The sequence below is a fragment of the Cheilinus undulatus genome, linkage group 9 (assembly GCF_018320785.1).
Source record: "Cheilinus undulatus linkage group 9, ASM1832078v1, whole genome shotgun sequence".
In the NCBI taxonomy this organism is placed as follows: domain Eukaryota; kingdom Metazoa; phylum Chordata; class Actinopteri; order Labriformes; family Labridae; genus Cheilinus; species Cheilinus undulatus.
Genome location: NC_054873.1, coordinates 11,604,132 through 11,630,710, shown reverse-complemented (window position 1 = coordinate 11,630,710; position 26,579 = coordinate 11,604,132). Strand labels below are relative to the sequence as shown.

Sequence of the window (26,579 nt, the reverse complement as noted above, 5' to 3'; positions counted from 1 at the left end):
ACCCACCTCCTCTGAAAGGAATGCTTTTATCCAGATTTTTCCCAGCTTGGTTTACAATGAATATAGACACTTATATGGAGGTTTGTTGCAGTAAAACTTATGAAGAAAGAAGAGCTACGACAACAGGGAGACAGCCAACTTGCAGCACACTTGCGCCTGCTATGAAAACTGTGATGGTGTGAGCTGAAGCTGACTGCAACAGTCACACAGCTACCACACACCCAGTCTGGAAAAACCCTTAGAGTTTGTCCTTTTTTTCAGTCTTTGGCTGTTCTTTTGGCATACAGCCAAATAAGAAGTTCTGTGACTCAGGTGCCAGTTTAGCTTGGTTGGTAGAGCAGGCTCCTATATACAGAGGCTGTGGTCCTGAACGCACTGGTCGTGGGATCGATCCTCAGTCTTGGTGCTGTTTGGTGCATGTCTTCCCCCTCATTCTCTCTCCATATTTCCTGCTTCTCTTCAGCTGTCCTGTCATAATAGATGCAAAAAAAATAATCTTAAAAAAAAGATTTGTGATGTAGAATTTCAGTGGCAGAAAACAGCCGACTAAAATCATGTGTGTAGAGCTGCTTGAAGACTGAGGGATACTCTGACATGTTTTCTTACTGATCTGAAACTTAGCCTTCAATTAATATGATTATCCAACATAGTAACATTGTAACAAATACACAGGTGCATCTAAAACAATTAGAGTATTGTGTAAAATGTCACTTTTTTCCTGTGATTTACTTCAGAAAGTTAAATTTCCACATTCTCGATTAATCTCATACAAAGTGAAACAAATCATGAAAATGTAAAATACACTATCTCAAAATATTAGAATATTGTGGAAAAAGTCAGATTTGCAAAGGTTTCCTGAGCCTTCATTTTCTCACTCTGGTTCAGTACACACAACTGCAATCATGGGGAAGACTGCTGATTTGACTCTTGTCCAGAGGACAATCATTGACACCCTCTACTAGGAGGGTGAGCCACAGAAGATCACTGCCTAAAGGGCAGGCTGTTCTCAGAGGCTGTATGAAAGGAGATTCATGGAAAGTTGACTGGAAGAGGAAAGTGTGGTAGTAAAAGGAGCACAAGCAACAGGGATGAACTTAGCTTTCAGAGGACTGTTAAACAAAGTAGATTCAAGAATTTGGGGGAGCTTCACAAGGAGTGGACTGAGGCTGGAGTCAGTGGATCAAGAGACACCACACATAGACAAGTCCAGGAATTTGGCTACAACTTTTGCATTCCTTGTGTCAAACCACCCTCTGAACCAGAGACAATGTCAGATGCATCTCACCTGGGCTAAGGAGAAAAAGAACTGGACAATTTCTCAGTGGTCCAAAGTCCTCTATTCAGATGAAAGTAAATTTTGTATTTAGTTTGGAAATCAAGGTCCCAAGGTGCAAGATGCTTGTAGTCCAGTGTTTTCAGTTTCCACAATCAGTGGAAGTTCTAGCTTTATCAAGTCCAGAGTCAATGCTGTCAGCCATCTACCAGGAGATTTTAGAGCTCTTCATGCTTCCATCTGCTGAGAAGCTTTATGGAAATACTGACTTCATTTTCTAGCAGGACTTGGCACCTGATCACAGTGAAGCCAAAACTTCCAGAAATTGGTTGAATGGCCATGATATTCCTGTGCCTGACTGGCCATCAAACTTGCCGGACCTGAGAATCATAGAGAATCTATGGGGTATCGTCCAGAGGAAGATGAGAGACACCAGACCCAAAAACTATCAAAGTAACTTGGACTTCCATAACACCTCAGCAGTGCCACAGGCTGATCGCCTCTATGCAACACTGCATTGATGCAGTAATTCATGCAAAAGGAGCCCAAACCAAGTATTGAGTTCATATTAATTGACGTACTTTTCAGAAGGCTGACATTTCTGTATTAAAAATATATATATATGATATATATATATTTTTTTTATATGTAATTTTTTTTGAGACGCTGAATTTTGGCCTTTCATTAACTGTAAGCCGTAATCATCAAAATTAAAAGAAATAATGACTTTAAAATGTTCACTGTGTGTGTAATGAATCTATACAATATACTACTGAAATAAACTAACTTTTCCACAATATTCTAATTTATTGAGATGCACCTCTTTTGTCAGAAAACATGGAACAGGCTCAAACTCCCTAATTTGTGCTGAAATATGAGTAGTTGTATTGATTGTTGAATTGTGAGGATTTCTAATCCTGATTGATCCTAACCTCAGTGTTTTAGAGTATATTCTCTCCAGGTTATTGTAACTCTCTGACGCACATGCAGCTTGATTTATGAATCCAAAAAACTGTTTTTATGAAATTCTCCATGGCAACAGAGGATGAAGTGGCAAGAGGATGACGCTTTTCATGTTCTAGATCACCACAGGCCTCTGCTTTTGTTTTCTGATATGTCGCTTCTGATGACGCACACGCCGTAACTAATGCTGATAATACTCACACAGAGTGCAGCAGGGGCTTGAGTCAAGTAATTAATGCTCTATTCGGATGTTTTATATATATTCTTGTACCATTTGGTACAATATGTGCGTAAGAATCTGTTTGTGAGTTGTAAAGAGTGTATTCTGTGTTGTTTTGTTCAAAGATGGCAGCATCCCCTCCAGTGCAGTCTCCAGTGCCGGCCCCTCCTCTCCGATCACAGAGAGCTCCGGCCTGAACTTCAGCTTCAGTGAGTAGACAGTCAGCCTGAAAAACACCAAGACTTCTGGGTATTAAAGGGCTTCTTCGGAAGACTGTGGTTTGTCTGTCTCTCCCTGCTTTGATTCATCTTTTCCTCCTGCTCACATTCACAAAAAAAGACACAGAAGCACTGGAGGGAAGAGTCTGATTCAGGAGGGAAAGGCCGCTCTGCCTCGGGTGTTATGAAACACTCAGACTGTAAATATAACTGCTCACGGACTCTACAGCTATAGCACCAAATATCTGAACAAGAAAACGGATGAAGAAGAAACACCAGGACTTTTAGCAGTTTTATATGTCTTCTTTTCTCTCTACATGTCCACATATTCACAGAGCAGCTCCGACTGAGCGTCAGTGCCAACATTCAGACCAGTTGTGCCTTTAGTTTAATCAAGATGCTGCCTACGCTGACACAACATCAGTGCCTGCTGCTTCTCTTCTTTTTCCTTTTTTTTTTTATCAACCAACAGCTCTTCTACAAAATATGTCATGCACCAGCTGCCTCAACCCTGATCTCGGACATGTACGGCTGAAATACGTCACAGACTGGGAGTCAGGGTGTCAGCACTCATTGATTTTAATTTGTTTCTCATCACAGCTGTTCTACAGCTGAACCCTGGACGAACAGTTCACTGTTACTGTTCGATTCAAGCTAAATCAAGCAACATTTGACCATTTTTCTCATGACTGTGCTGTTTTTAGATACATGTTTCCTGAAGGAAAATTAATAAGAATGCAACACTTTCACCTTTTTGCCAGGAGTTAAGATGGCCTGATGCATATGAAGCTGCAGCCAGAAGACTGTTAGCATTACACAAAGGTTTTCAGCCTTTAGCCACCCTGCTAAGGTGTGTCAACCTTTTGCATCTGATGACACAAAGTCTGTCTCACACAACCCAGGACGGCAAAAGTTACTTACTGGATATTAGGGCCAAATAGATAGTCTTGTCCACAAAGTCCTCACAATAATCTTTGTCGTGCAAATTTTGTTCAAGGAAAGATTAGAAGCTTGAAATACACGGCCTGGCCAAAAAAAAATCGCCACCAAAAAAAGGTCACACACTCTAATATTTTGCTGGACCGCCTTTAGCTTTGATTACAGCACGCATTCGAAGTGGCATTGTTTCGATAAGCTTCTGCAATGTCTTAAGATTTATTTCCATCCAGTGTTGCATTAATTTTTATATTGATGATGGGAGAGTCTGACCACTGCGCAAAGCCTTCTCCAGCACATCCCAAAGATTCTCAGTGGGGTTAAGGTCTGGACTCTGTGGTGGCCAATCCATGTGTGAAAACGATGTCTCATGCTCTCTGAACCACTCTTTCACAATTTGAGCCTGATGAATCCTGGCATTGTCATCCTGGAATATGCACATGCCATTAGGGAAGAAAAAATCCATTGTTTAAGAAATGAGAAGTTACTCATTGCATCAGCTGGGGTTAGATAACTTGTTGCCAGCTGAAAGATAATCGCCCATGCAGTAATTATCCAATACGAGGCTCATACCTATTTGCTTAGTTAAATCCGGGTGGCGACTTTTTTTTTTGGCCAGGCAGTGTATCAGTACCTGCAAATCATTTTATGAGACATGAAACCACATTTTCCAGGGCATTATTTCAACAGAAGCACTGAATGGGCGAATGCTGAAAAACATCGGTGTTACAGTTGGAAACGTTACCGTTTACAGGAGACTTTCAACCAAATGGAAACAGAGTGCTTGAGAATGCCTGTTTGAGTAGTTTTCCATTAAATAAATGTATGATGACCACATGTGGATATTTTAATGCTAAACTTAACAAAGAGGCTTTCACCTGGACAGCTACATCAGTATCAAGGCTTTTGTATCCTTTTAGAACAGCCTCTTTCTGTCTGGTCTCCTCAGGTTTCTCTGATTATGAGCCCTTGAAGTGAGCTTACTCATCTGACAGAGCCACTGACATTTATGTAAAGAGGGCGAATGCAGTTATGCTACTTTCTGATACTTTTATGGCTAAGATAAAAGACAAAAATGCAGACTAGCCCAAAGTTAACGCCAGTTCTTCAGCTGTCCGCTGTAATGAGTGGCGTCATAGTATTTGAAAGACTGCAGGAGGTCAATAGGTAGTAAAATAATGTTTTATAAAGCCTACAAAAAGAATATCTAAAAATAACTAAATATTTGTTTTTTTATGGCATTTTTGTGTGAAAAGGTTTCCTCTTTTTAGTAAGGCTAATTGGCATCAATACGTGGAAGATTGTTTTTTTTTTGGGGGGGGGGGTTATTTATTCAACGGAACAGCTGAGGAAAAGCTAAAAATGTGGGATAGAAAGAGAGGGGAGACATGCACCAAAGGACTGAGGCTCATTGTCAAAGTAGGGCTCTATGGTTTAAAAAAATATGTTATTAGGATTATTTTTACTCATATTGCAAATTTGATATGAATCGTATTTAAAGAAATTATCAATTTTATATCATTCTCATTTTGATAAAAAAAAGAACATATTCACAATTGAGGAAATTGGATTTTTTGCAAAGTATTCTAAAAAATTGACACTTAAATGTTTGCATGATTTGTGAACAATGTGCTGCAAAAAAGTATAATAATTATAATAATGTTTATTTGTATGTCACTTTTCAAAACCAATTTTACTAAGTGCTTTACAAAAATATCAAAGTCCACCAATGAAAACACAATAAAAGAAAAAAATAATCATGGATTTTAAAGTAAAAGGTACAAAAAGCAGTCGTAACAATGACTGATTTAGAAGAATTAAAGAGGAATGAAAAATTGGATCAAATAATTAAAGCCTAGAGCAGTGGTTGAATAAAACAATCATATTAGACAAGGAACCATGGATAAAACACAATTCACAAGAAGGCTTTCTGATAGAATATGTTTTTAAAAAGAGATTTAAAAGAAGACACTGATGTAGCTTGTCTGAGATCTCAGGCAGGTCGATCCACAGCCGAGGTGCCCAACCTTTTAACGCTCTGTCTCCTTTTGTTGTTTGAGGTGGGAACAGTGAGGAGGTTCCTACCTGAAGATTTCAGGCTGGATGGTAAAGTTACATTGGCTCAGATATATATTCAGGATCCACACCATGAAGTGCTTTAAAAGTAAACAATCAATCCTTATAATCAGTCCTGAAAGAACTGGTATTTTGAAACACATTTTGGGAAGGGGAAGTGTTAAACCTGCTGCGATTTGGAAATTGCAGTAGGACACTTAAGTCTCAATTTTGATAAATTGCTGAGCCTAAAGTCAACCTCAGGATAGATGCTGCAGGGACTTTAGCCTCCATACATGGCTTTCTGCTCAACCAGCTGAGTTAAACTGGAGCCCTTACATTAGCTCTTTTAATGTAAATGTACAAAAATATGATCTTATGTTTTTATTTCAGGTTCATTTCAGATGATATTTCAGATTCTAAAGTTTTGATAAATACTTTTGGTTGCCACTGGACAACAAAGACGGACTGTGTTTATGCTAACAGAGTACTGCGTACATTTAGCATCAGCAGAAGAATTGCATCAGTCTTCCCATCTTAACTCTCAGTAAAATGCAGTTGCTTACGTTACTACTCCTTTAAGACCACACATACGTAACTTAATTCTGGGTACCTCTGATATAAAACCACTTGACACGGTCGGACATGAAAAATGTAAAACAGGAGCTTATTCCAAAGGCACTATGAATGTAAATCCAACTATGAACACATTCAGCCAGATAATGGGCAATGGTTGAACGCTGGCTTCATGTGAACAACAAAACCATGGCACTTTTTTACTTTCAGAGATTTCATTGAGTTATCATTTTAGAGTAGGCTTAGTGTTTGCTGGATACATCCTATTGTACATTTTGTATGCAGATTTTCCTCATACAACCAAAGTAACAAGAACCAATTTAAATGCTGTCATCTGTAATGTAAAACTTGAGAAAGCTTTATCAAACTTTATTTTCTGTGATTTTCTGCTGTTAAAGTCAAACAAATGTCTGTAAATGTGCCTTTAAATGGCTTTTTAGAGAACACTGTAGAGTATTTTAGACCAGTGGTTCTCAGCTGGGGGGTCGTGGAGGTTGGTTGCAAATATATGTATGGGTACAAAATTTGGGGCAAAAAGTTGATGTATGGAAGTCCTACAGAAGGACATTCATGTATTTAATGTTAATGCATTTTGTTGCTATAGTGAGTACACTTTGGTTGTTTTCTCAAGATCTCAACTTGTTTATAGGGATGTACGATATTATTAGTCTGGTATCAATATCTGTTAACCTGACATATCGGACATCACACATCCATCTGGTAAACCTTCCATAAGGAAAGGGCAGAGCCTTAAAAATAAACCTCTGAGGGTGATTGGATGAATGTTCTGTCTGTCACATCTTTACGGGCCAATCAGAGCAACAAAACATGCAACGTGAGCAGATGTGAGCTTTGCAAGATGGATTTGCCAGTGAGAAACACGGAACCGAGCGAATCCATCTGCTTTGCAAGGTTAGGTATCTTTAGATATTAGCCTAAAAAGGCCAATATCGGTATCTACAGATATGAACATTTCTGCCGATATTTACATTCAGTATTTTGCCTGCATATTTCAGCATATATCAACTGTTAATTGTGTCCAAATATACTAATAGATGAGTGGAGTTTTAGACTGAACCAACAGACCTATGTCAGTTGGGGTCTTTTTCTTGATTTATCCTCATTCTTTAAACTTTTAAATGTTTTTTAAAGGACTCAAGTTTGTTTCCTTGGTCATCCTCAAACCTTAAAGTGTGTCTAAAAGGACTGACATTTCTTGTCTGAAAAACATATTTAAATATCAACACATTGGATATCAGCAAAGTCCAATATCGTGCATCCCTACTTATTTATGTAATTACTTTGGGATTACAAAACTGGTTGTCCCATGGTAGTTTGTATATTTCTTAAAATCTCTAGAGAATTTAAACATTATAATATAAAATAGGAATAAAATAAAATGCATGCATGTCCTCTCTGGGCTTTGACACATTTGCATTGTCCTGTCTGTGATATATTTTATTCCATTTAAGGTCCAAACTATGACATAACTCAAATGTTTTGGAAACTTTAGTCGCCTCTTCATATTCAGGCTTTGTGCGTGGGTCCTGAGGCTGGAGCAGTTTAGAACCACAGTTTTAGACACTGAGGATATTCTGCTGTATTTTTATGACTTTTTGATGATTAGGGGGGTTTATGAATCAGAGACTAGTTTTACAAACTGTGGTATAGTTCTATTGTAGAATTGAAGGGAAGAACCACTTGATTTAGTTCAAAGTAAAAATGTATATTAACTTGATGATGACTACCTGAAGAAAGAGTTTTTAGTGCAGACTGAACTGTGTCGCTGTCACACCAAATAACCCGTCTAACACGTGTTTAATCAGTCTAAGGAATGTTGTGAACTAAGATTTAACAACTCAGATGGAAAATAGTTTGAAGACTGAACTGAGGTCGTTTCATTTTCAGTTTTTTATGTGGAAAAGAAAATTAAAAGTGACTTCACCACTTGAACCTCCAAAGAAATTCTTTAGATGAACCCTGCAGATTTAAAGGTCCACTATAAAAAAAGATTTATTTCAGTGAAGCGCTGTGACTATTATGTTAAAGCTTTTATCTGCTACTCTTAAGCATAAACGGGAGAAAGAAATCAACTCCACGCTCCTTTCAAACAGGTGAAATTGAAAATGAACGGACTCCAGAACCCTGCAAACATCTGCTGTAGATGAATGAATGTAGATTTATTTCAAAATGCATTTTAGAGATGATGGAACGAGATTTAAAAGGAATCATGTTTTCTACCTACAGGTGTGTTGCTGTCGTGGAGTGTATTTATGTGATTATTTAATGTCCTATTTAATGTCAGCCAAAGAGGAAGAGGAGGTACAGTGTGTTAATGTGATGAAGAGTTTGGCTGCTGGAGAACAAAGTTAAACATGTGTACAAACATTTCTGTGGATCTGTGAAGGATCCAGCTGTGATAATGTAAAGAGGGGAATAAAAAGAAGATTGATTTTACTGTTGCTGTGTTGTTTAATATGTTATTATGTTTTTATGTAAAATATGCTTTATAAAAAAAGTGGATAGAAAAATTAATTCTAAAAATAAGAATACAACTGTGACCAGTAATGATTCTAAGGCCTAGTCCACATAATCTGTGCATGTAAATAGACGGGGAAACTGAGTTTTGGTCTTGTAATATCACACTGTAGGCTGGGTGTATCTACTGTTTGATGCCACTTGTGTACCATGTTATTTTTTTTACATGACAAAGGTGGACATAGACTTATGCTCTTGTTAATGTCGCTGACTGGAGGTTTTTCCAACAGTTTCTCTGCTACAATGCTGTGAAAAAGTATTTGCCTTCTGATTCATTTTTTAGTGTATTCGTCCTACTTAAATGTTTCAGATCATCAAACAAATTTTAATATTAGACAAAGATAATACAACTAAACATAATTCAGTTTTTAAATGAGGATTTCATTTATTAAAGGGGACATATTATGCAAAAATCACTTTCTCAGATTTTCCCCTCGTGATGTCATGTGGGGAGTTGGAAGAAAGTTCTGCCCTCCTCTCCTGAGGTGAGAGGAGGTTCAGGAGAGCAACATCCATTTCCAGAGAGGGGTGTGGTCAGGTGCGGAGTCAGACAACTCAGTAACATTTAAAGCCACAGACACAGAAACAACTTGTTCTGAGCAGGGCTGAAACAGAGGGGGTTTTTAGACATGCAAACATCAAAAACTGGAGTGTTTTTTCAGCAACAGACTTCACAGGCATGTTTTGGGGACCTCTGAGACCAATATAAACTTGTCTTAAAAGGATAAAACATGTCCCCTTTAAGAGAAAAAAGCCATCCAAACCTATCTGGCTCTATGTTATCTTTTTATTTTAACCAGCACAGATCCCATGTTCTCTTACCTACAGGTCTGTGAGTGTCGGCTTGTTATTGCTCAATAATCAAAGCTCCATGTCACCGCTCTGCCAACACACTCCTCCTCCTTACACAGTCTCATTTCTCAAGTCGGCCTGTTTTTCTTTTCATCACTTTGCACTGCATTCTCCTCTTCCCTTTTTCTAGCCCCTGCCTATTTTATCCTCCCCCTGTGGTCATGTGGTCTGTCTTCCTTTTTTCCCCTTATTTTTCTCTAATATTTAACAATATTTCACTTCATCCACTCTCTCCTCTGTTCATTTACAGAAGTATTACTTGCTTGTTTCCTTATCCTCTCTTTTTTTCTTTATCTGTCCTCTCCTGCTCCCTCTGAGCTAATCTCATTTTTCTTCAATTATTCCATATAAATAATCTCCATATTTCCTCTTTGATGCTTTTCCTTGTTTCCTCATTTTTCTTTGTTCCTCATTTCAATGTCTTGTGTGTATGCATTTGATATCCTAAGCAGAGAAAAAACTACTTTATTTACCCTAAAATACAACAAACCTGCATGCACAAAAGCAATATTTGTGTTGTGGCAGAGGTTTTACTGTTAAATTTCAGTATTGGGCTTGGTTTTGGGCTAGTTTTTATCAGCCACTGGGCTAGATTTGTCACTCACACCTGGCAACCCTGAACCAGGAGGTCAGCCAGGACAAAGTTTTGGGTAAAGAGAAAAGTTTTGGGTGTGCTTGCTCCAAAATCATCTTCTCTGATTTTGGTGTACTACAGATTATTCTGTCATGTTCAGTTTTGTTCTTATGCAGATATTTCTTGAAACAATGCCATGTTTATGGAAAACTAAGAATAAAATTTGATTTGAGTCTGCTTATGGTAAATTAAATTGATTGGACATGATTTGAAAAGGCACACACTTCTCTATAGAAGGCCTCACAGCTAACAATGTATATCAGAGCAAAAGCCCAACCATGAGGTCAAAGGAGCTGCCTGCAGAGCTCAGAGACAGGATTGTTGCGAGGCACAATCGTCCGGCCAAACTGAGCAGAAGGGTCTTTGTAAGGGAGGTGTGGAGATGAGACAAAGTTCTAGAAGGACAACCATCCTCGCATCCCATTTGGCTTTCACGTTTAGTTTTTTGCAAACTCCAAGCTGGCTTTCATGCGTTTTGTACTGAGGACAGGCTTTCATCTAGGCACTGCTATATAGCCCCGATCAGTGGAGGGCTGCATCCTGAATACCCTCTGAATGATCTGTATCTCCTTGTTCCTCATTCCTGTTTTCTCTGTGTCTACTGTCCTTGTCTCTTCTTTCATCCTTATTTTTCAGGTTGTCTTGTTTTCCTTCCTTGCCTTCTTACTTCTGTTCTCCTTATTTGTAACACTTCTTCTTGTTTCCTCTCCTTTTAGCCACAACTTCCTAGGATTCCTTGTTTCCTCTGTTTTATCGATCTCCTTTCCTCTCTTCTCCTTGTTTTCCCTCCTTCCTTTGCTACTTCTTTCCTCTATATTCCACATCCTTTTCTGTTTTCTCTCCTTTAACTCCTTCTCTTTTCACCTCTTCTTTCTTTTTCTCCTTGTCTCCTTTCCTATCTTCCAAAGTTTCCTTTCCTTTCCCCCCTCTTTGTCCTCCCTTCTTTTCCAGTCTTTTCTACCTCACCCCATTTTTCTCTCTCCTCTCCACCTCCTCTTCTCCCACTCCTCTCCAAACAGCTTTTTGAAAATAGTGATGACTCACGCCTCCCTCTTATTGCTCCCATGCGTTGCCATGGTGACGTCCCCAGATGTATTTGACTCCCCCTGAGAGATGCTGAGTGAATGAAGAGGAGGGAGAGACGAGGGGGAGACTCAGACAGAGACCGCCGACTCACCGGAAGCCAAAAGCTGATGTCATCCCCCCTCTGTCTGCATGACGAGTCATCTTCTTTGTTTTCTACACACTAACACACAAACACACACTTAAATACACACCATTCACTCTGTCAGCTCTCACACTGTTTCAGCTTCAGTCACAAAGCTCTCCTCTCACACAAAACATTTCTTCTTTTCATTCACCACAACACGATCTCTGATTGGCTGACGGTAGTTTATGGACTTTTGACAAAGTTGCATCAGGAATGATGTTACACGTCCTTGACTTTAAAGATAATACATCTTAGTCTCTGGAGCTGTAATTAATTACAAAGTTGGATGAAAAATGCCAGAGGAAGTCTTTAGGGAGAAAGTCCCACTAAATGTTGTTCTCAGCTCATCTATTTGGGGATTTCTCCTCCTGAATATCAGACGTGCTAATAATTGAGAGCGTTAACTCGGCTTTGAGTATCCTGGTTTTGAGTCTGTTTTCAGGCATGTAAAAAACAAAGGAGCTCAGTTCAAATTAAAAAGACTTGAGAGAAACTGAGGCAGCACACAAAAATGTCCCTATGGGATACTTTGCCCAAACAATGCTGACCCCGTCCTTTTAAGGGTTAAAACAATGCATCAAAATGAGGTGGAAAATGGAAAACTGCAAAGCCAGATGATTGGCCAGATTCCATGTCCGTCATCAGGCAGCTCAATCTTGCAGAGAACCAATCTCAAACAATTGTGCCTGGTCTGAGGAAAGACGGACCAATCAGCACTGTTTGAGGAGAATGAGGCGGTAGCTACAGGCATGACTTAGTCTAACCGCAAGCCAATAAATGATGGCTGTACTGGATGTAGCTACAGTGGCAGTAATTCAAACCAGACCACATTACTTTATTGGAAGAAGAACAAAGTGTCGTACTAGCTGCAATTTTTTTAAAGTCCGATTAAATTTATTGTGATCAGACATCTCTGTTCACATGCGAAACATGCAATCCGATTCAGATGTGCATACTCATCAAACATGCATCATACATTTTTATTTAACCAAAACTGCTCTGACATGTGCAGCATCATTCCACTGGTCAAACCTACTGAAATTTTCCACAGAAGAAGAAAGTCTTCTTCACATTTGTTGTAAATAAACTGCTGCCACTTACTTCTCCCTGTGTGAAAATATTGGCTTGCTCTGCTCTCTCGTGTCTGTACCTCATACTATCTGTGGACATAAACATTGTTAGCATCATTCATACTAACAGACATTGCTCTAGCATGCAGAAAGAAAAGAATCTAATCTCAAATGTGCAGTCGTGGACCATAGAATTGCTGAAAAACGTGACTTCTGGTTTCAACAGAAGGTGCAGGTAAATACATAAGAGCAGAAAATAATGCTTCTGACTACCTCAAGATGACAAAATAACATTAACGATACTGTGTGGGGCAGACATCTGGACACAAGTCAAAGGGGGGTTGGTGTTTTGGCTGCCAAGGTCAGACTCGACTGCATTTCACTATACTTTTCACCCCTTGTAACACACCTTGAGACTGCTGGTGGTTTTGGGGTCCTTGTGACATCCACAGAACGACCAGGGGGTCAGGCCAGCCCTAGGCCAGGGATCATCAAATTAGTTTGTACAAGGGCCAGATTTTCAGTTGACTCAATGTATGTAAACATATTATTTGATTAGTATATGGATTTTCTTTCAAATATTAAGGAATTTTAAGGCATTAACTGAGGAATCAGTCCCTATCACCTATACCGCAGCCAGCCACAAGGGGGTGATTGAAATATTTTGTCAACATAATTCTAAGGCTGCCATGTTGTCCATCAGTGGGTTAGATGCTAATATGCTGTGTCCCATTTGGTGAAATGCACATACAGGAAACATGTCTATTGATTTTATTCTCTTGCAAGGAAACTGCTGATAAAAGTCATCTTTAGTAATCATCTTTAGGGGACTGGATGAGGAGTTTGAGGGGGCCTGATATGGCTCCTGGGCCTCCGGTTGATGATCACTGCCTTAGGCCAATGCTTAATTGCCACATCCTCCTCTTACTCCTCCCTAAAAGTGTGGACTTTGTTATCTTATTAACAGATTATTTTCCCATGCCCCTGATAACATGCAAGTACATCCAGAGCATGACTCAGCTTGTGTCAATTCTCCTTCTTACTTGCCACATCTACGCCTTACTTCAGCCTCAGTTTTTGGCCCAAACATTTAATCAAACTTTCTCTTCGACGTTTTAAAAAATGTCTGGTCACGTGTCTGTTCCATGTGTCTTTTTCTCTGTTACTGTAGGAGGTCATCGTGACCCAAACCCCTACCCTGTCCCCACTCTTCAGTGACTTATCCTGCAGTCGGCTAATTGCCTAAAATGCAAATGTAAGTGCAGGGAGGGAGAGAGGTGGGAGTCAAAGACAAAAGAGGTGAGTAACTATTAGGCGTGCTGGTGAGAGAATTGGCCTCATCTAGACTCCAGGAAGGTGTCCTATTAGGACCTTAAGTACCACCTCCACACCCACAGCCTGTCCTCTCATCTCCCCCTTAAGAAGGAGAGTTAAAGCACATTTCCATGGTAACCAGACAGCGGTTTGTGAAGGAGTAAAGGGACTGTTAATCCTGGGGATGTGGCAGATTAACGCTCCACTCAGGACCTACAGAAACATAAGATCTAAGAGAGAACAACCCAAAACCAGAGACAAGAGTCCGGTTTGTTCTTCCTTTGTTGTTGTTGTTCCACTTGTTTGACTTTGAGAAAGAACCTGATGAGTCAAAGATAAATTATAGAGTGAGATATCACCGCCTGGAACGAATACAGAGTGTGTTTCAACATCAGCTGTGGGTGTGCATCCATCAAGGTGATTTAAGGCCAAATCAATGTGCCCACCCTCCTTGGGGACATCATTGTTTACCCTCCCCTCACTTCTTTAGTTAAAGATCTTTGAATATCAAAGCGAAAACTGCTAAGTAACTCTGACAGCTGAGGTGTGAGGACTGAGGTGAGCCTCTGAGGCGTAAATGTCTCTTTTGTTGTTCCAGCTGATGAATCAAAGCTTGCCATCAAACTGACCCAGTCTGTTTAATACAACAGTGAGACCAATGACTCAACCACTCCCCTTTATGTGAAATGAACGATGGACTCCAAACTCCTTTCAGTGTCAGAGCTCTAAAGCTTCTTTCACAATAATCCACATCAGAAAGAGTTATTTCTGAATCCTGTTCTAGTTGATCTCAATAGATTAGAGTACAGAGCTCATATAGTGCCTATAAAAAGAATTCACCCCCTTTGATTGCTTACCCTTGATTTTATAAATAAATCATGGTCAATATTATTTGTTTTTTAAATAAATTACAAAAACGTCAGTATTTAGTAATCACCTTTGGCTGCGATCACAGCTCTGAGTCTGTGTGGATAGGTCTCACTGTAATTTTACTCCATTCTTCTCTGCAAGACTGCTCACAGGGATCAGGTGTGGGCAGCCTCTACTGAGGTCTGGGCTTCGACTTGGCCACCCCAAAACATTCACCCTTGTTGGCTTGAAACAATTTCTGTGCATCTTTCACTGTAAGCTGTATGCCAATCTTCTCCTAAGCCATAGTTCTTTTTCAGACTGAATAAGACTTTCATCCAGGATTTTCTATATTTTCTTATATTCTACCCTCTACCTTTATAAGCCTTCCAGGGCTGGCCGCCAAGAAGCATCCCCACAGCATGATGCTGCCACCACTATGCTTCACAGTGGGGATGGTGTGTTTGTACCATTGTGCTGTGTTTGATGTAAACCAAACATGGCATCTTGTCTGATGGCCAGAAAGCACCATTTTGGTCATCAAACAAAATAACTTTTATCTACTTGACTTTTATTCGCTGTATTTTTTGTCTGTGTAAAGCACTTTGTGACTGCTGTCTGTGAAAAGTGCTATATAAATAAACTTTACTTACTAAGTCTCCCACATGCCTTTTGTTGAACTCTAGTAGAGATTTAATCAGTTTTGTTCACCATGTCCTTCTCTTTGCCACTCTTCAATAAAGCTCTAACTGGTGAAGAACCTGTGCAACAGTTGTTGTAAGCAGAGTCTCTCCCATCTAAGCAGATGAGGCTTGTAACTCCTTCAGAGCAGTCATAGGGGTCTTGGTGGCCTCTCTCACTAGTCTCTTTCTTGCACTGTCACTCAGTTTGTGAGGATGGCTTGATCTAGGCAGATTTACACATGTGCCATATTTCTCACATTTCTTGATAATGGAATATTTTTGTGTTCATCCCCTACTATTACTTTTCAGTAACCTTTTCTATGAGTTGCCTGGAGTGTTCTTTTGTCTTCATGGTGTAATGGTAGCCAAGACATAGGCGTCTTTATACAACAATCTTGAGACACATTCACTGCACTCAGGTGATCCCAGTTTCACTAACTGTGAGACTACTAGCACTAACTGACTGGACCTATGTTGAATGAGGTCAGTCACTTTATTGGGGTTGAATATTTATGCAATTATTTATTTTATCTTGCATATTTTTGTTTAATTGACATTACTTTGCAGAAATCTGTTTTGACGTTGACATTAAAGATTATTTTTTTATTTTTATTTTTTGTCAGAAAGCCAAATTATATTGACTATGATGGATTTATAAAATCAGTAAAAGGATAATGCATCCATTTTTATTTTAAAGGCACTGTTAGTACTTGATTAAAAGATAATTATTTAACACAGGAGTAGTCATCTTTCAATAATTGTCAACATTCCATTGTAAAACTTCTACATATTGTACCTTTAAATGATCAGCAATCACAGCTGTAACTGCTTTATTTTAATACCTCTAAACCTGTAAGAGACAAACAAAATAAGCCACACTGATAGATTTCAATGTACTTTAATTGATGATCACCAGGCTGTTTCCCTTTTACAATGAATCTGCAGTAGTTCTAGTTTACCAGTTAGATTTAAAGAGACAGAGATATTGAATATTGCACTGAAGAAGAAAAACAGAACTAAGATTAATACAATGCAAAAGAGAGAGAGAGAGTAGAGAGAGAGAATTGAACAGAACTACCAATACAGCGTCTTCTTAACAACATGTTAATAGGGCAAACAATAAAAGCACAGCCCAGTATTATATTACTGTAGGTCATTTCAGTACCAGTTAAGACAATTAGCTGTTTTTTTTTCAAATATATCTCTTTAAAATAGCATTGTATCTTTTATTATTAGTATTATTTCCATGTTAAACAATTACATTCAGGATTATAACTAAATAAATCACATGCAGATAGATTAGATGGACGGATGACACCATATCATGATCAAATGATATCATGGTTTAAATGCAGGTATGGGGATGAGGTTAAACTGAAAGATGCACTTTATCGTTCGGTATCTTGTCTGCGTTTTGTGTAGTTTTCTTGTTTCCAGGAGTAGTTAGCGGTTGTATCGTACTGTCACTAAAAACAGCTAAAATGAGCAGGTATCAACAAGAGAGAGTTTGTTGTATCTTTCAGGTTTGATCTTTTCCAGAGCGATATTTACAAATCTGTGCACAGTACATAAACGTACATGTAGCTTTTGTTTAGTTTCACTGATGATTCTTTTGAGTCTGCATGTGTTTTCAAGTCATTTTCAGGAAAAGTTGCAGCTGCAGTTCGTACTATTTTCTGTGTTACGGCTTGTTGTGGGATATCTGTTGCTCTCTGACACGAGAAAAGTCAAACTTGTCTCCTCCTAAGGACGGATCCATCACTGAGAGGATCCGCCCACTTCATGTGCTCGCTAAGGTTTAATCTGTCTAGGTTGGTGTGAGAGTTTCTTTTTTTTCTTTTTTTATTTATTCGTTTTTTTGTCTCTTGTTTTTGATCCAGCAGCGTTCGCATGGTAGTACCAACTCTACATTCAAAAAAATAGATCTCCTGTGTAGTGCATTCAGCTTGTGTATAGTCACACGGTTCAGTACTGAGCGATTCACAGCGTTCTACTCATGCCTTGGAAAAATATATCTATCTCAAGGCAGGTTATTTGGACTCTACCAACTGAAAAACATTATTCAAAGACTGTGTACAACATATCAGACCATCCATACATTTAAAAAGCTCCTCCATCTTTATGGACACATGTTCAGACAGCATCGTAGAAGGGCCGTAAAGTACTGTGGCCTGGAAGTGCAACACAAAATTACAAAGTCTGAAATGCTTTTGCAAAGCTTGAAACAAATTTACATTAACTAAAACATTTTTACATTTCATAAAACAAATTTACACATGTGAAACTCTTTTACACATGACAGTACAAGTTTAAATTTTACAAAATATATTTACAAAAAGTAAAATAAAATTACAGTCTGAAAAACTTTTACAAAACTTTAAACAAATTTACAAAGTCTGATTCATTAAAAAACATTTCATGAAACAAATTGAAAAAAGCCCTTTTACAAAAAAAGGAACAAATTTACATTTTACAAAGCAAATTTACAAACATAAAACACTTTTACAAAGTCTGATACAAATTTGCAAGTTGTATAACACTTTTACAAACTTACAAACAACGATCTCTTATGGAGGTTTTTACAAGTTTTGTAAAAGTGTTTCATACTTTATTTTTTATCAGACTTTGTAAATTTGTTTCAGCTTTTTTGTTAAAGTGTTTCTGGCTTTGTATTTTGTTTTTATAGAATTTGTAAATTTGTTCCAAGCTTTGTAAAAGTGTTTCTGAGTTTATTTTGTTTTTTGGAATTTGTAAATTTGTTACAAGTTTTGTAAAAGTTTTTCACACTTTGTTATTTTGTTTTGTAAAATGTACATTGTTTTGTCATTTGTAACACTGTTTCACTACTGTAAATCTGTTTTTATGGCAGATTGGAGTGTGTAATTAGGTCCTGGTACTGAGGCTGATTGGCTGCTGCAGAGATTGCTGCCACCTGAGAGACTCCAGCAAGTCTACAAATACCTGCTGCTGCAGCCTGCTCTTCCTCTTCTGCTCCAGCCACTTCCAACAAAGCAGCCTGTGTATTGTTTGAGAGTTAAGTGAGTATTTAGGAAAGTAAAAGTCGTGTGTGTTAACTCGATCAGTTTGTTGTTAAGCCCAAACTGAACACCTTGTGTTACCTTTAAGATTTCAGACTTCCAACTGTAGTTTGCCAAGTGCTAGATTGTGGTTAAAGGCAGAACATTTTGTTACCTGCTTAAACTGTTTACGCTAAACCACACTTTGTGTTAACTAAGATTTGAATATCCCAGTTTGGTAAAAAGGGGGGAATTAGAACTTTTGTGTTACTTGGGGGAATCTTTTGTTGTGTGGTTATTTTTGCTTTGTGCTAGAAAATAAACCACAGTTTAACTTTTGAGAAACTGTGCAGCTGGCTTTCTTGGGAGTGGATGGAGTCTGGGGCAAAATCACGTTATGTCTAGGTTCCTCTAGACCGGGGACGTAACATGTGAAAATGTTTTGGTTAATGTAAATTTGTTACAAGCTTTGGAAAAGTGTTTCAGACTCTGTAAATTTATATTGCACTTCCATGCCGCTGTAGGAAAGAGCATATGCTCTTTTGATCGGTTCACAAACACTCATTAATGTTTACAAGGGAGTTAATTTGATCATGTGCACCAGAGCTCCAGGCTAGTTTTTCCATTGCTATCCCTGAACTGTCCTTAAACATTTTTAGCCATGCTGAGGTGCCTCTAAATCACTGCCCCTTAATGTAGCTTCTTTACTGGGTTGTGCCACTCCAATGACCATTATGATATTTAATAGGGATGGCCATACAGTTGGTCTATCTATGACCCACTCTGACTGAATCTCAGTCACCAAATTTTGCTGTTTGTTCTCATGAAATCATTATGTGTGAGGGAATCTTGACTATTCTTTCATCTTTCATATATTTTAGGTATATTTCCACGCAGTTGAATGATGTGATCTTAGGAGCGTTTTCACATTAGGCACAATTGTGTCATACCATGCATGAGCATGATTGCTCCTCCTTCCTTTCTGCTCCATTGGTCTGCAGTAGGTGGCAGTATGTACATTAGGTTTGCAAACCTGCCAAGAAGAAAAAAGAAGAGGCAACCATTCTCACCTGTAATTGTTAATGCCCCATCCTGCAGGGAACTTTGACTTTTTTTATTTTCAAGATGCCGATAACGACCCTCTTCCTATTTCCACATCTACCGTAGAGCTAGGAGGATGAAATAGACCCATGCTGCACTGATATGACAGGAAACATTTACAATTTACTTTATAAGTCTCTTAATGGGTCAGGTTGTGTCTACAACTCCCATGCTCCCTACCCAGTTCATCTGATCTGTCTTGGACCACCTCAAATGAAAGTGCCCATAACGACCCCTAACTACCATGAAGATTTGCCACTGTCATGATTAACTTTTAATTTTCTAAACACAAATCCTAAAACATGCTACATAAATCCCCTTTGCAAGCTCTCTTCCCAGGGAAGATTTAAGTTCATCCTAAACACATCATTCTGCATCATCAGGGGGACAATGGGACATCCTTAGTCTCGAGCCCTGGTGTGCACATTATAATCTGGCCTTTAGTTCATAAATAAACTTCCCTCACAGGAGGGTGCATTTGTGTAACTTGTGCGTTCCCAGCTTTTTAATAAACACCCTGCATCAGACTCTTCCCCAGTGGGATAAAAAGCTTTGTCTGCCTTTTACAGTGAATAATGGGAGAATATTATGTTTAGAAAAATAATTACATTCAGAAGTGACAGTGAGAGTCTTGGATTTAAAGCTAAAGGAGGGTCAGGAAGAGCCGAAGGACATGGAGACATGGTGCAACCATGTTTTTAGTTTAGCTCAGTTATAGGGGAGAATAAAATTAAGTTAAAGTGTGCAGTCAGATATTCCCCCTCCTGTCCATCAATCCCTCAGACAAAGTCTACAAATCTCAGCCTCCCACTCTGTCTGCCAAGCCTGTCCCTTAGCTTCAAATCAAAAACAAAACTAAAATAGCAACAATATTGGGAGAAGCATATCTCTTATTTTTACCAAAGTTGTCATTATTTAGGAGAAAAGTAAACCTGAATGGATTGCACTAAGAATATCATTTAAAAGCTGATGAGAAAGATAAACTTGGCCATCTTTGTAAGGTTAACAGTGTGCATGAGCGTCTCTTTGCTCCTTCTGTGACCTAACAAAAATACCTTTCACGCTTCACCCACATTAAACTCACAAACATCAGAAATACCCCACAGAAATTCCTACTCTTAACTGTTTCCTGTGCAATCATAACCATTACATTCATGCTCATTTACTCATATTACTCTGGGATTAAGATTAAATAAATGCTTGGTAAGAGAATGTCTCTTGCTCAATTTGAAGGAAGGTTTCATACATTTTCAGTATATATATATATATATATTTTTATACAAGTTGTTCTGTGCTGCTACTCTTACTCTCAGCAACAAGCAAAAATCCAACTTTCAAACTCTCACACCTCTTTCAAGTACATTCCTGTTTGGTGCAATACTTTGCTTGAAGACATTCATATTGGTTTGTTTCAGACTTGGAATTTATGCTTTATTGGATTATAGCGCTCTGTATCGTTGTACTGTTTCCGATTGTTGTGGTTGTAGAGAAGGTTTGTGCGTGTACTGTCTTGGTCCTCTGTTTCAAAGTCGTTCATTTGGTTTCCTTTATTTACCCTGCTCTGCTTTAAAATGGCTGACATGTCCTTTAAACATCGTTCTCTCTATAAAACCACAAGCTAAAGGCACGTGAAAGAAGCCTCCTGTTACATACTCCAAATATATACTTGTATATATTTTCATGTCCTGAAAAACAGCCCCTTCGATGAATAAAAATATTGCATTTCACACTAATGTTCCCTCAAAGGGAACAAGCAGTCAAGCTTCCATTGCTACATTTGTCACAGATCACTGCTTGGTTTATCCATCACTTTATGATATCGACAGACGGTAAAATGTAGCTGAACAGTTGACAGAATTTAACCCCTTCTTCTCAAAAACATTTGCCTCAGGATTGCTGTGTCATGATGAGATATAATCTTTCAACAAAACCTTTGTATTGATGTAGAAACATTGACCCTATAGGTATACTGGAGTACATACAACCAACAAAGACCATGAAAAGACTTAAAGAGGAACCGTTACATCCAGCAGAGATATGATTATTGTGCAAACATCGTCCCTTTGCCTGGCGCCTATTTAATTCACTTAGGAGCATAGACAGCCAAACAGTGTTGTAACCTATCTGCACTAAACTGCATTCCACACTTGTAGGCCGGCTAAAGAAAGGATTAACCCTATGCAGTTCTGACACAGTCGGAGCTAAATTGCAAGCATCATGCACCAGCAAAGCTGTGAAAGCCGAAAGAGAGATTTCAAATGGTGGCGACTTCAGGCACCCCCCTAAAACTTCATCACAAAATGACAAGAAGAAGGAACATATACATTTTTTTTTACATTACATCAATTTATGTCTCTATTGAGATGTTCCAAAAACTACTGTTGCATGAGCGGAGCTGCAACGGATGGGGTTTGCCAAGTGCACGGATGGGAAAAAAAAAGCTTCAAATGAAGAAACATGTCATGTTATAAAACACTGTATTACAAAATAAATCACTGACTGATTCAGGCGGCTTTTAAAGAATCATAAGCATCTTTTTTAACAGTGTTTTGGCACTTGTTTTGGACTTTTGAACGCAGCCTTTGTACGTCAGATTTGAGTTTTTCTAAAGTGAAGTTGGACTGTGGAGTTTGTAGGTTGAAGATGGGTACTTGCTTGTTAGATATGTGGCAAAAAAAGCCTTTAACAATGATTATTACTTTCAAGCACATTTGGTGCTAGTGCTGTATAGGTCAACTCACAGGAAAAAACAAACATAAAAGCGGGTTATTTTTGCAAAATAACCTCACACTGTCACACAGAGCACAAATCCAGAGTTCTGACTTTGATTTCAGCTAACATAATCTAGTGTATTGAGGGCTGCAGCAAATGCGTTTGAGACTGATACCATGAGAGAGCAGGAAGCTTTGAAGAAGCAGAGAGTGCTGTTCTCTCTCGCTCTACCTCCAGTGAGGGCAGATGACAGGGAGGGGGAGGATGGGAGGGGAGCTGGCAAGCACAGCGCAGCTCGTGAAGCTCAAAATTCGATCTTGCAGGCAGGGAAGGACTCGTCCTGCATGACAACGGTGCTGCTGGAGGCCAGAACCATGATGTTCAGGTCCTGTTGCTTCTCGTGGGTCTGCTGGTACCATTCCCGAGTCACCTCTGTGTCATGGGTCGGGATGAGAGTCACCTGACGGGGACACAGAACATGAAAAATAGCATGATATGCCATTGTACTTGCTGGAAAAGAGCAGGATGAGATTCAACATTTAATCCAGAAGTCAAATGGACTTCAGCCAAGTCCATTTGACTTTTGGATTAAACTTTGAATTATCATGACCCAGACAACTGTGAACCTTTACAGACAGTTCAATGAGATTATGATTGACCTGACTCTTGTATCTGTGTTTTAAATATCTTGCTTTAATTAGGATTCTGCTAAGCTAAGCATACATTAATGCTAAGACTACAGTACAAGAGAAATGGCTTTCTTAGACCTGAGAAAAGACATCAAACTAGCCTGTGAGTACCTCTCAAGCTCATTAAGTTATTGACTTAGCCTTTACGTCTTGTTTGTTTGATCAATTTAAAAACAAAGAGTTAAGAAAACAAGTTGTGGATATGCGCAGGATTACGTACCTAACAGATTAAGTATTTTCACAAATTGTCAAAGCATTCCTTTCAGTTTCTCTGACAGAAATCTTTCAATTATAAGTCTGTTAAAGGCATTAGGCACGGTCAATATTAAGACCCATTAAGCAAACTGGTTTAGAACCAATCCCTCAGGCATTGTCCACCAGTACTTGCGAGTATATTTAACACTTGATGCTTGAAACCTGTACCTCTTTCAGTCAGTCGCAGTATTTGCAGCCTTGAACCATCCATCCATTTTCTCTGGCTTAACCAGCGACCAGTTGTAGTAGCACCATGTTACTCCAGAGAACTGCTTTAACCTACAACCTTTGCCCAGAATCCATTCCAGCTCCTCTCGGGCATCCCTTGGCATTCCCCAGCCAGATAAGATGTGTAATCCCTCAAGTGTGCCCAAAAAACCTTGAAAGGAAGGCCCAGAGAAGGCATCCTACTCGGCTGTCTGAACCATCTCAGTTGGCTCCTTTCCATGCCAAAGAGTGGCGACTCGGCTCGGAGCTCCTTTACACAATCTCTAAGGCTAAGTAGAGACACCCCACTGAGGGATCTCATTAGGGCTTTGAAATCTCAATCCTAAAGTCACTACCCAAAGTTCATTACAATAGGTGAAGTACAGGACAGAGATCGACTGGTAATTCGGAAGCTTGGCCTTCTGGCTCAGCTTCCTTGGTAGGATTCCTTTATAGCTATAAGGGTGCACTTGCACCAGGGTCAGTGGCCCCCTAATGGGCTGACTTTGCTCCAAGCCCTCTGGGCCTGAGCACAGACGCATCATAATACCATAACAAGGCACACACGTGGTTTACAAGACGCATGGTCTCACAAAGTCGGTAAATAGAGATATACGCAAACAACATGACAAGAAGTCTGGTCTGGTTCTCTTCAAAATGATGGTCAAGAGGAAGAGACTTACTGAATACACATCCAGGCTGCGATGCACACCTGTGCTTGTGCACGTGCGTGAGCAGTCACCTCTCTAATCTGTGCCCAGGCTAGGAAAGTGAACAATGCCTGAGCACAGTATGGAGAACTCACATTGGCCAAACAAACTTGACTTTGGGAACCAGGCATGCTTGGGCATAGGGCAAGTTGTCTAGTGAATATACCTTAAACCTGCACCAGTCTTTAAGCCCATTTTACACAGTCCATTCAACCATCACAGATGACGGGACCCTAAGATACTGTGAGAGAACATTTTGATTATGCAAACAGAACCACAACAACAGTACATAACAGCTGAAAACTTCAAATACATCACCAACAGAATCATTGACAATGAACAATGCAGGCCAAGGCCAGGATATAGACAGTTTTCCTAATGAGCCCATTGGCTCAAGGAGAGAACTAAGCACACCATGATCTTACACTACAACCCACGGAAGCCCTAAGGCCATCTGAAAGTGGTCAAAACACATGGGCTAACTCCCATGATCTCTCATTTATTACTGATGAGGGTTTTTAGGAACACAGACTATCTTTGACCCTGGTTCTAATATTGCCGGGTCATGTCAGGTGATGGTAACATCCGGATCAACTGTTCCATGACCTGAATAGAACCTGCAATGTTCCTTTTGTGTCTGAGCATCAACAATAGTGTCCTCAAGAGCACCCAGGAATTAACTTTCCAAGAAGGCTGAGCAGTTTGATAACCCCAAAATTGGGGCATATCCTTCCTTGCATCCCTTATTTAAGAAAAGATATAGCTAAGGCAGCCAAACAATGCTCAGAGCCTGGAGTTTTCCAGGGTGAATCCTGGCCATGCCAGGCTGCCAGGCCCAAAGTAGCCTCTTGCCTACCTCAGTGGCCTCAGCTGAGGACATGAGCAAGATTTCTCCAGGGTCTGGATCATGAGTTCATTCCACTGCTCAACCATATCCCTATTCACAGTCAGAGGTCCTCTGCCAGGACAGGCCTATGCCAAGCCCTGCTTTCCCCTGCTGAGTTGAAAGGGTTTCCCAGAACTCCCAAAGCTAAAGAGGTAACCGACCTTCTTTTGTTGCCCAAAGCCCATGTTTGTGTCTTAATTTAGCAAAACTACAAACTACCCCATGTGTTTGTCTGGAACATCTTACTGTTGTTTTTCAGATAATTTATTAATCCCTGAGTGGAAACTGGGTTTTAACACTGCTATTAACAGACAGGAGAGATGGCAGAGTTAAGGGCTGCACATGCACAAGTGAACTGGCATCTTTTCAGCCACCGGACCAGTTTCCATGATTTGTTATAGACAGGGACTTGAACCAACAATCCTCTGGTTCCCAACCCAAGTCTCACTGAACTGAGTACTGCTGCCCCTAAATTTCTTTCTTTCTGGAAACACCTTTGGCAGGGTCCAGTATTTGACCTTAGCATTTTTTTTCAGCAAATAACATTCATGCTCTCTATATTAGTTTTTTTATCTTTACATATTGACAGCCATAAAGTGTTTCCTAATTGAGTATAAATCCCACACTGACTTTAACTTGGCACACTTAAATGTGGTCATTGTGTCATGTTAGTACTAACAGACTGATAAACAGAGAAGTGAATACCTGTAAATTAGAGCCCCACTGAGCTTTGCCCTCCAGCAAGGCATCTAGAACACCACGACTGGGCTCTCCGCTCCCCGGGTCATTCCCGCTCACCACGTAGTATGCAGCTCGCACTCTCTTGAAGAACTCCTGGTCCACGTTTTTTGCACTGCAGTGGTTTGGCACGTAGGCCAAGTCGACATAGACCGGTGGTCCAGGGGGGACAGCTGAGCTTGTCTTCTGGGAATTGTTGACTGGAAAAAAACAAGAATGTACATATAATGGTTACACCATAAATTATATTGTCTCAGAAAAATAACCCAAAAAATGAATCATTTCACCTTTAATAAAAAGTCTGTTCAGTATATATTACCTCACCACGCTTCTGCTTTTATATTTCATTATGCCCCCTTGCTGCACAGTTAACATGGTCTCAATCCTCACAGTACTGACTGCAGGCTTGCCACAATTTCACACTAATGGGCATAAAATTGCTGACTTGATTGAACCAATTACCAAAGCAATCATATTCAAGATCCATTGTCTGGTGTTTTATCTATTTTGCACATTGGTTATCAAGGTGAAAGCTCCCATGAGGAATGGTGAGTGGGTTGCATTGATTTGGCATCCCGTGACAAAATTTTACCTCTTATTTATTTGATGATTGGTCCGGTACTTGTATAAATGCCTGTGTCCACAGTCGGGATGCACAGATAAATAAGATTAACACAGATATTGGCCAATATCGACCTGTCTATAAACATCTGCCAAAAGTCAAATGAACAGCTATTAACTGCAAATTTGCAGCACCTTTTAAAAATTATTCACCCCCTTGGGTGTTTTATCCTTTTATTGTTTTATAAATCAATCATGGTCATTATAATTAGGCTTTTTTTTTTTACATTAAAAACCCTGTTTAATGTCAAA

At 39.4% G+C, this 26,579-nt stretch overlaps 2 protein-coding genes across 4 annotated transcripts in view; one reads left to right on the top strand and one right to left on the bottom strand.

The window, feature by feature from the left end:
• LOC121514907 (inositol hexakisphosphate and diphosphoinositol-pentakisphosphate kinase 2-like) overlaps positions 1–22,499 on the top strand; it is a 103,495-nt gene extending 80,996 nt beyond the window's left edge. For all 3 annotated transcript variants that reach the window (XM_041795329.1, XM_041795330.1, XM_041795328.1), the window contains 2 exons: positions 2,582–2,665; positions 18,261–22,499. In XM_041795329.1, coding sequence (XP_041651263.1) covers positions 2,582–2,665; positions 18,261–18,274 — 98 coding nt within the window. In that variant the 3' untranslated portion in view covers positions 18,275–22,499. The remainder of the gene's footprint in view (positions 1–2,581; positions 2,666–18,260) is intronic.
• A 10-nt stretch (positions 22,500–22,509) lies between these two features.
• Positions 22,510–26,579, bottom strand: part of map1ab (microtubule-associated protein 1Ab) — a 71,039-nt gene continuing 66,969 nt past the window's right edge. Inside the window, exons 5-6 of the mRNA XM_041795327.1 lie at positions 25,674–25,906; positions 22,510–22,681 (exon numbers count right to left, since the gene is read on the bottom strand). Coding sequence (XP_041651261.1) covers positions 22,526–22,681; positions 25,674–25,906 — 389 coding nt within the window. The 3' untranslated portion in view covers positions 22,510–22,525. The remainder of the gene's footprint in view (positions 22,682–25,673; positions 25,907–26,579) is intronic.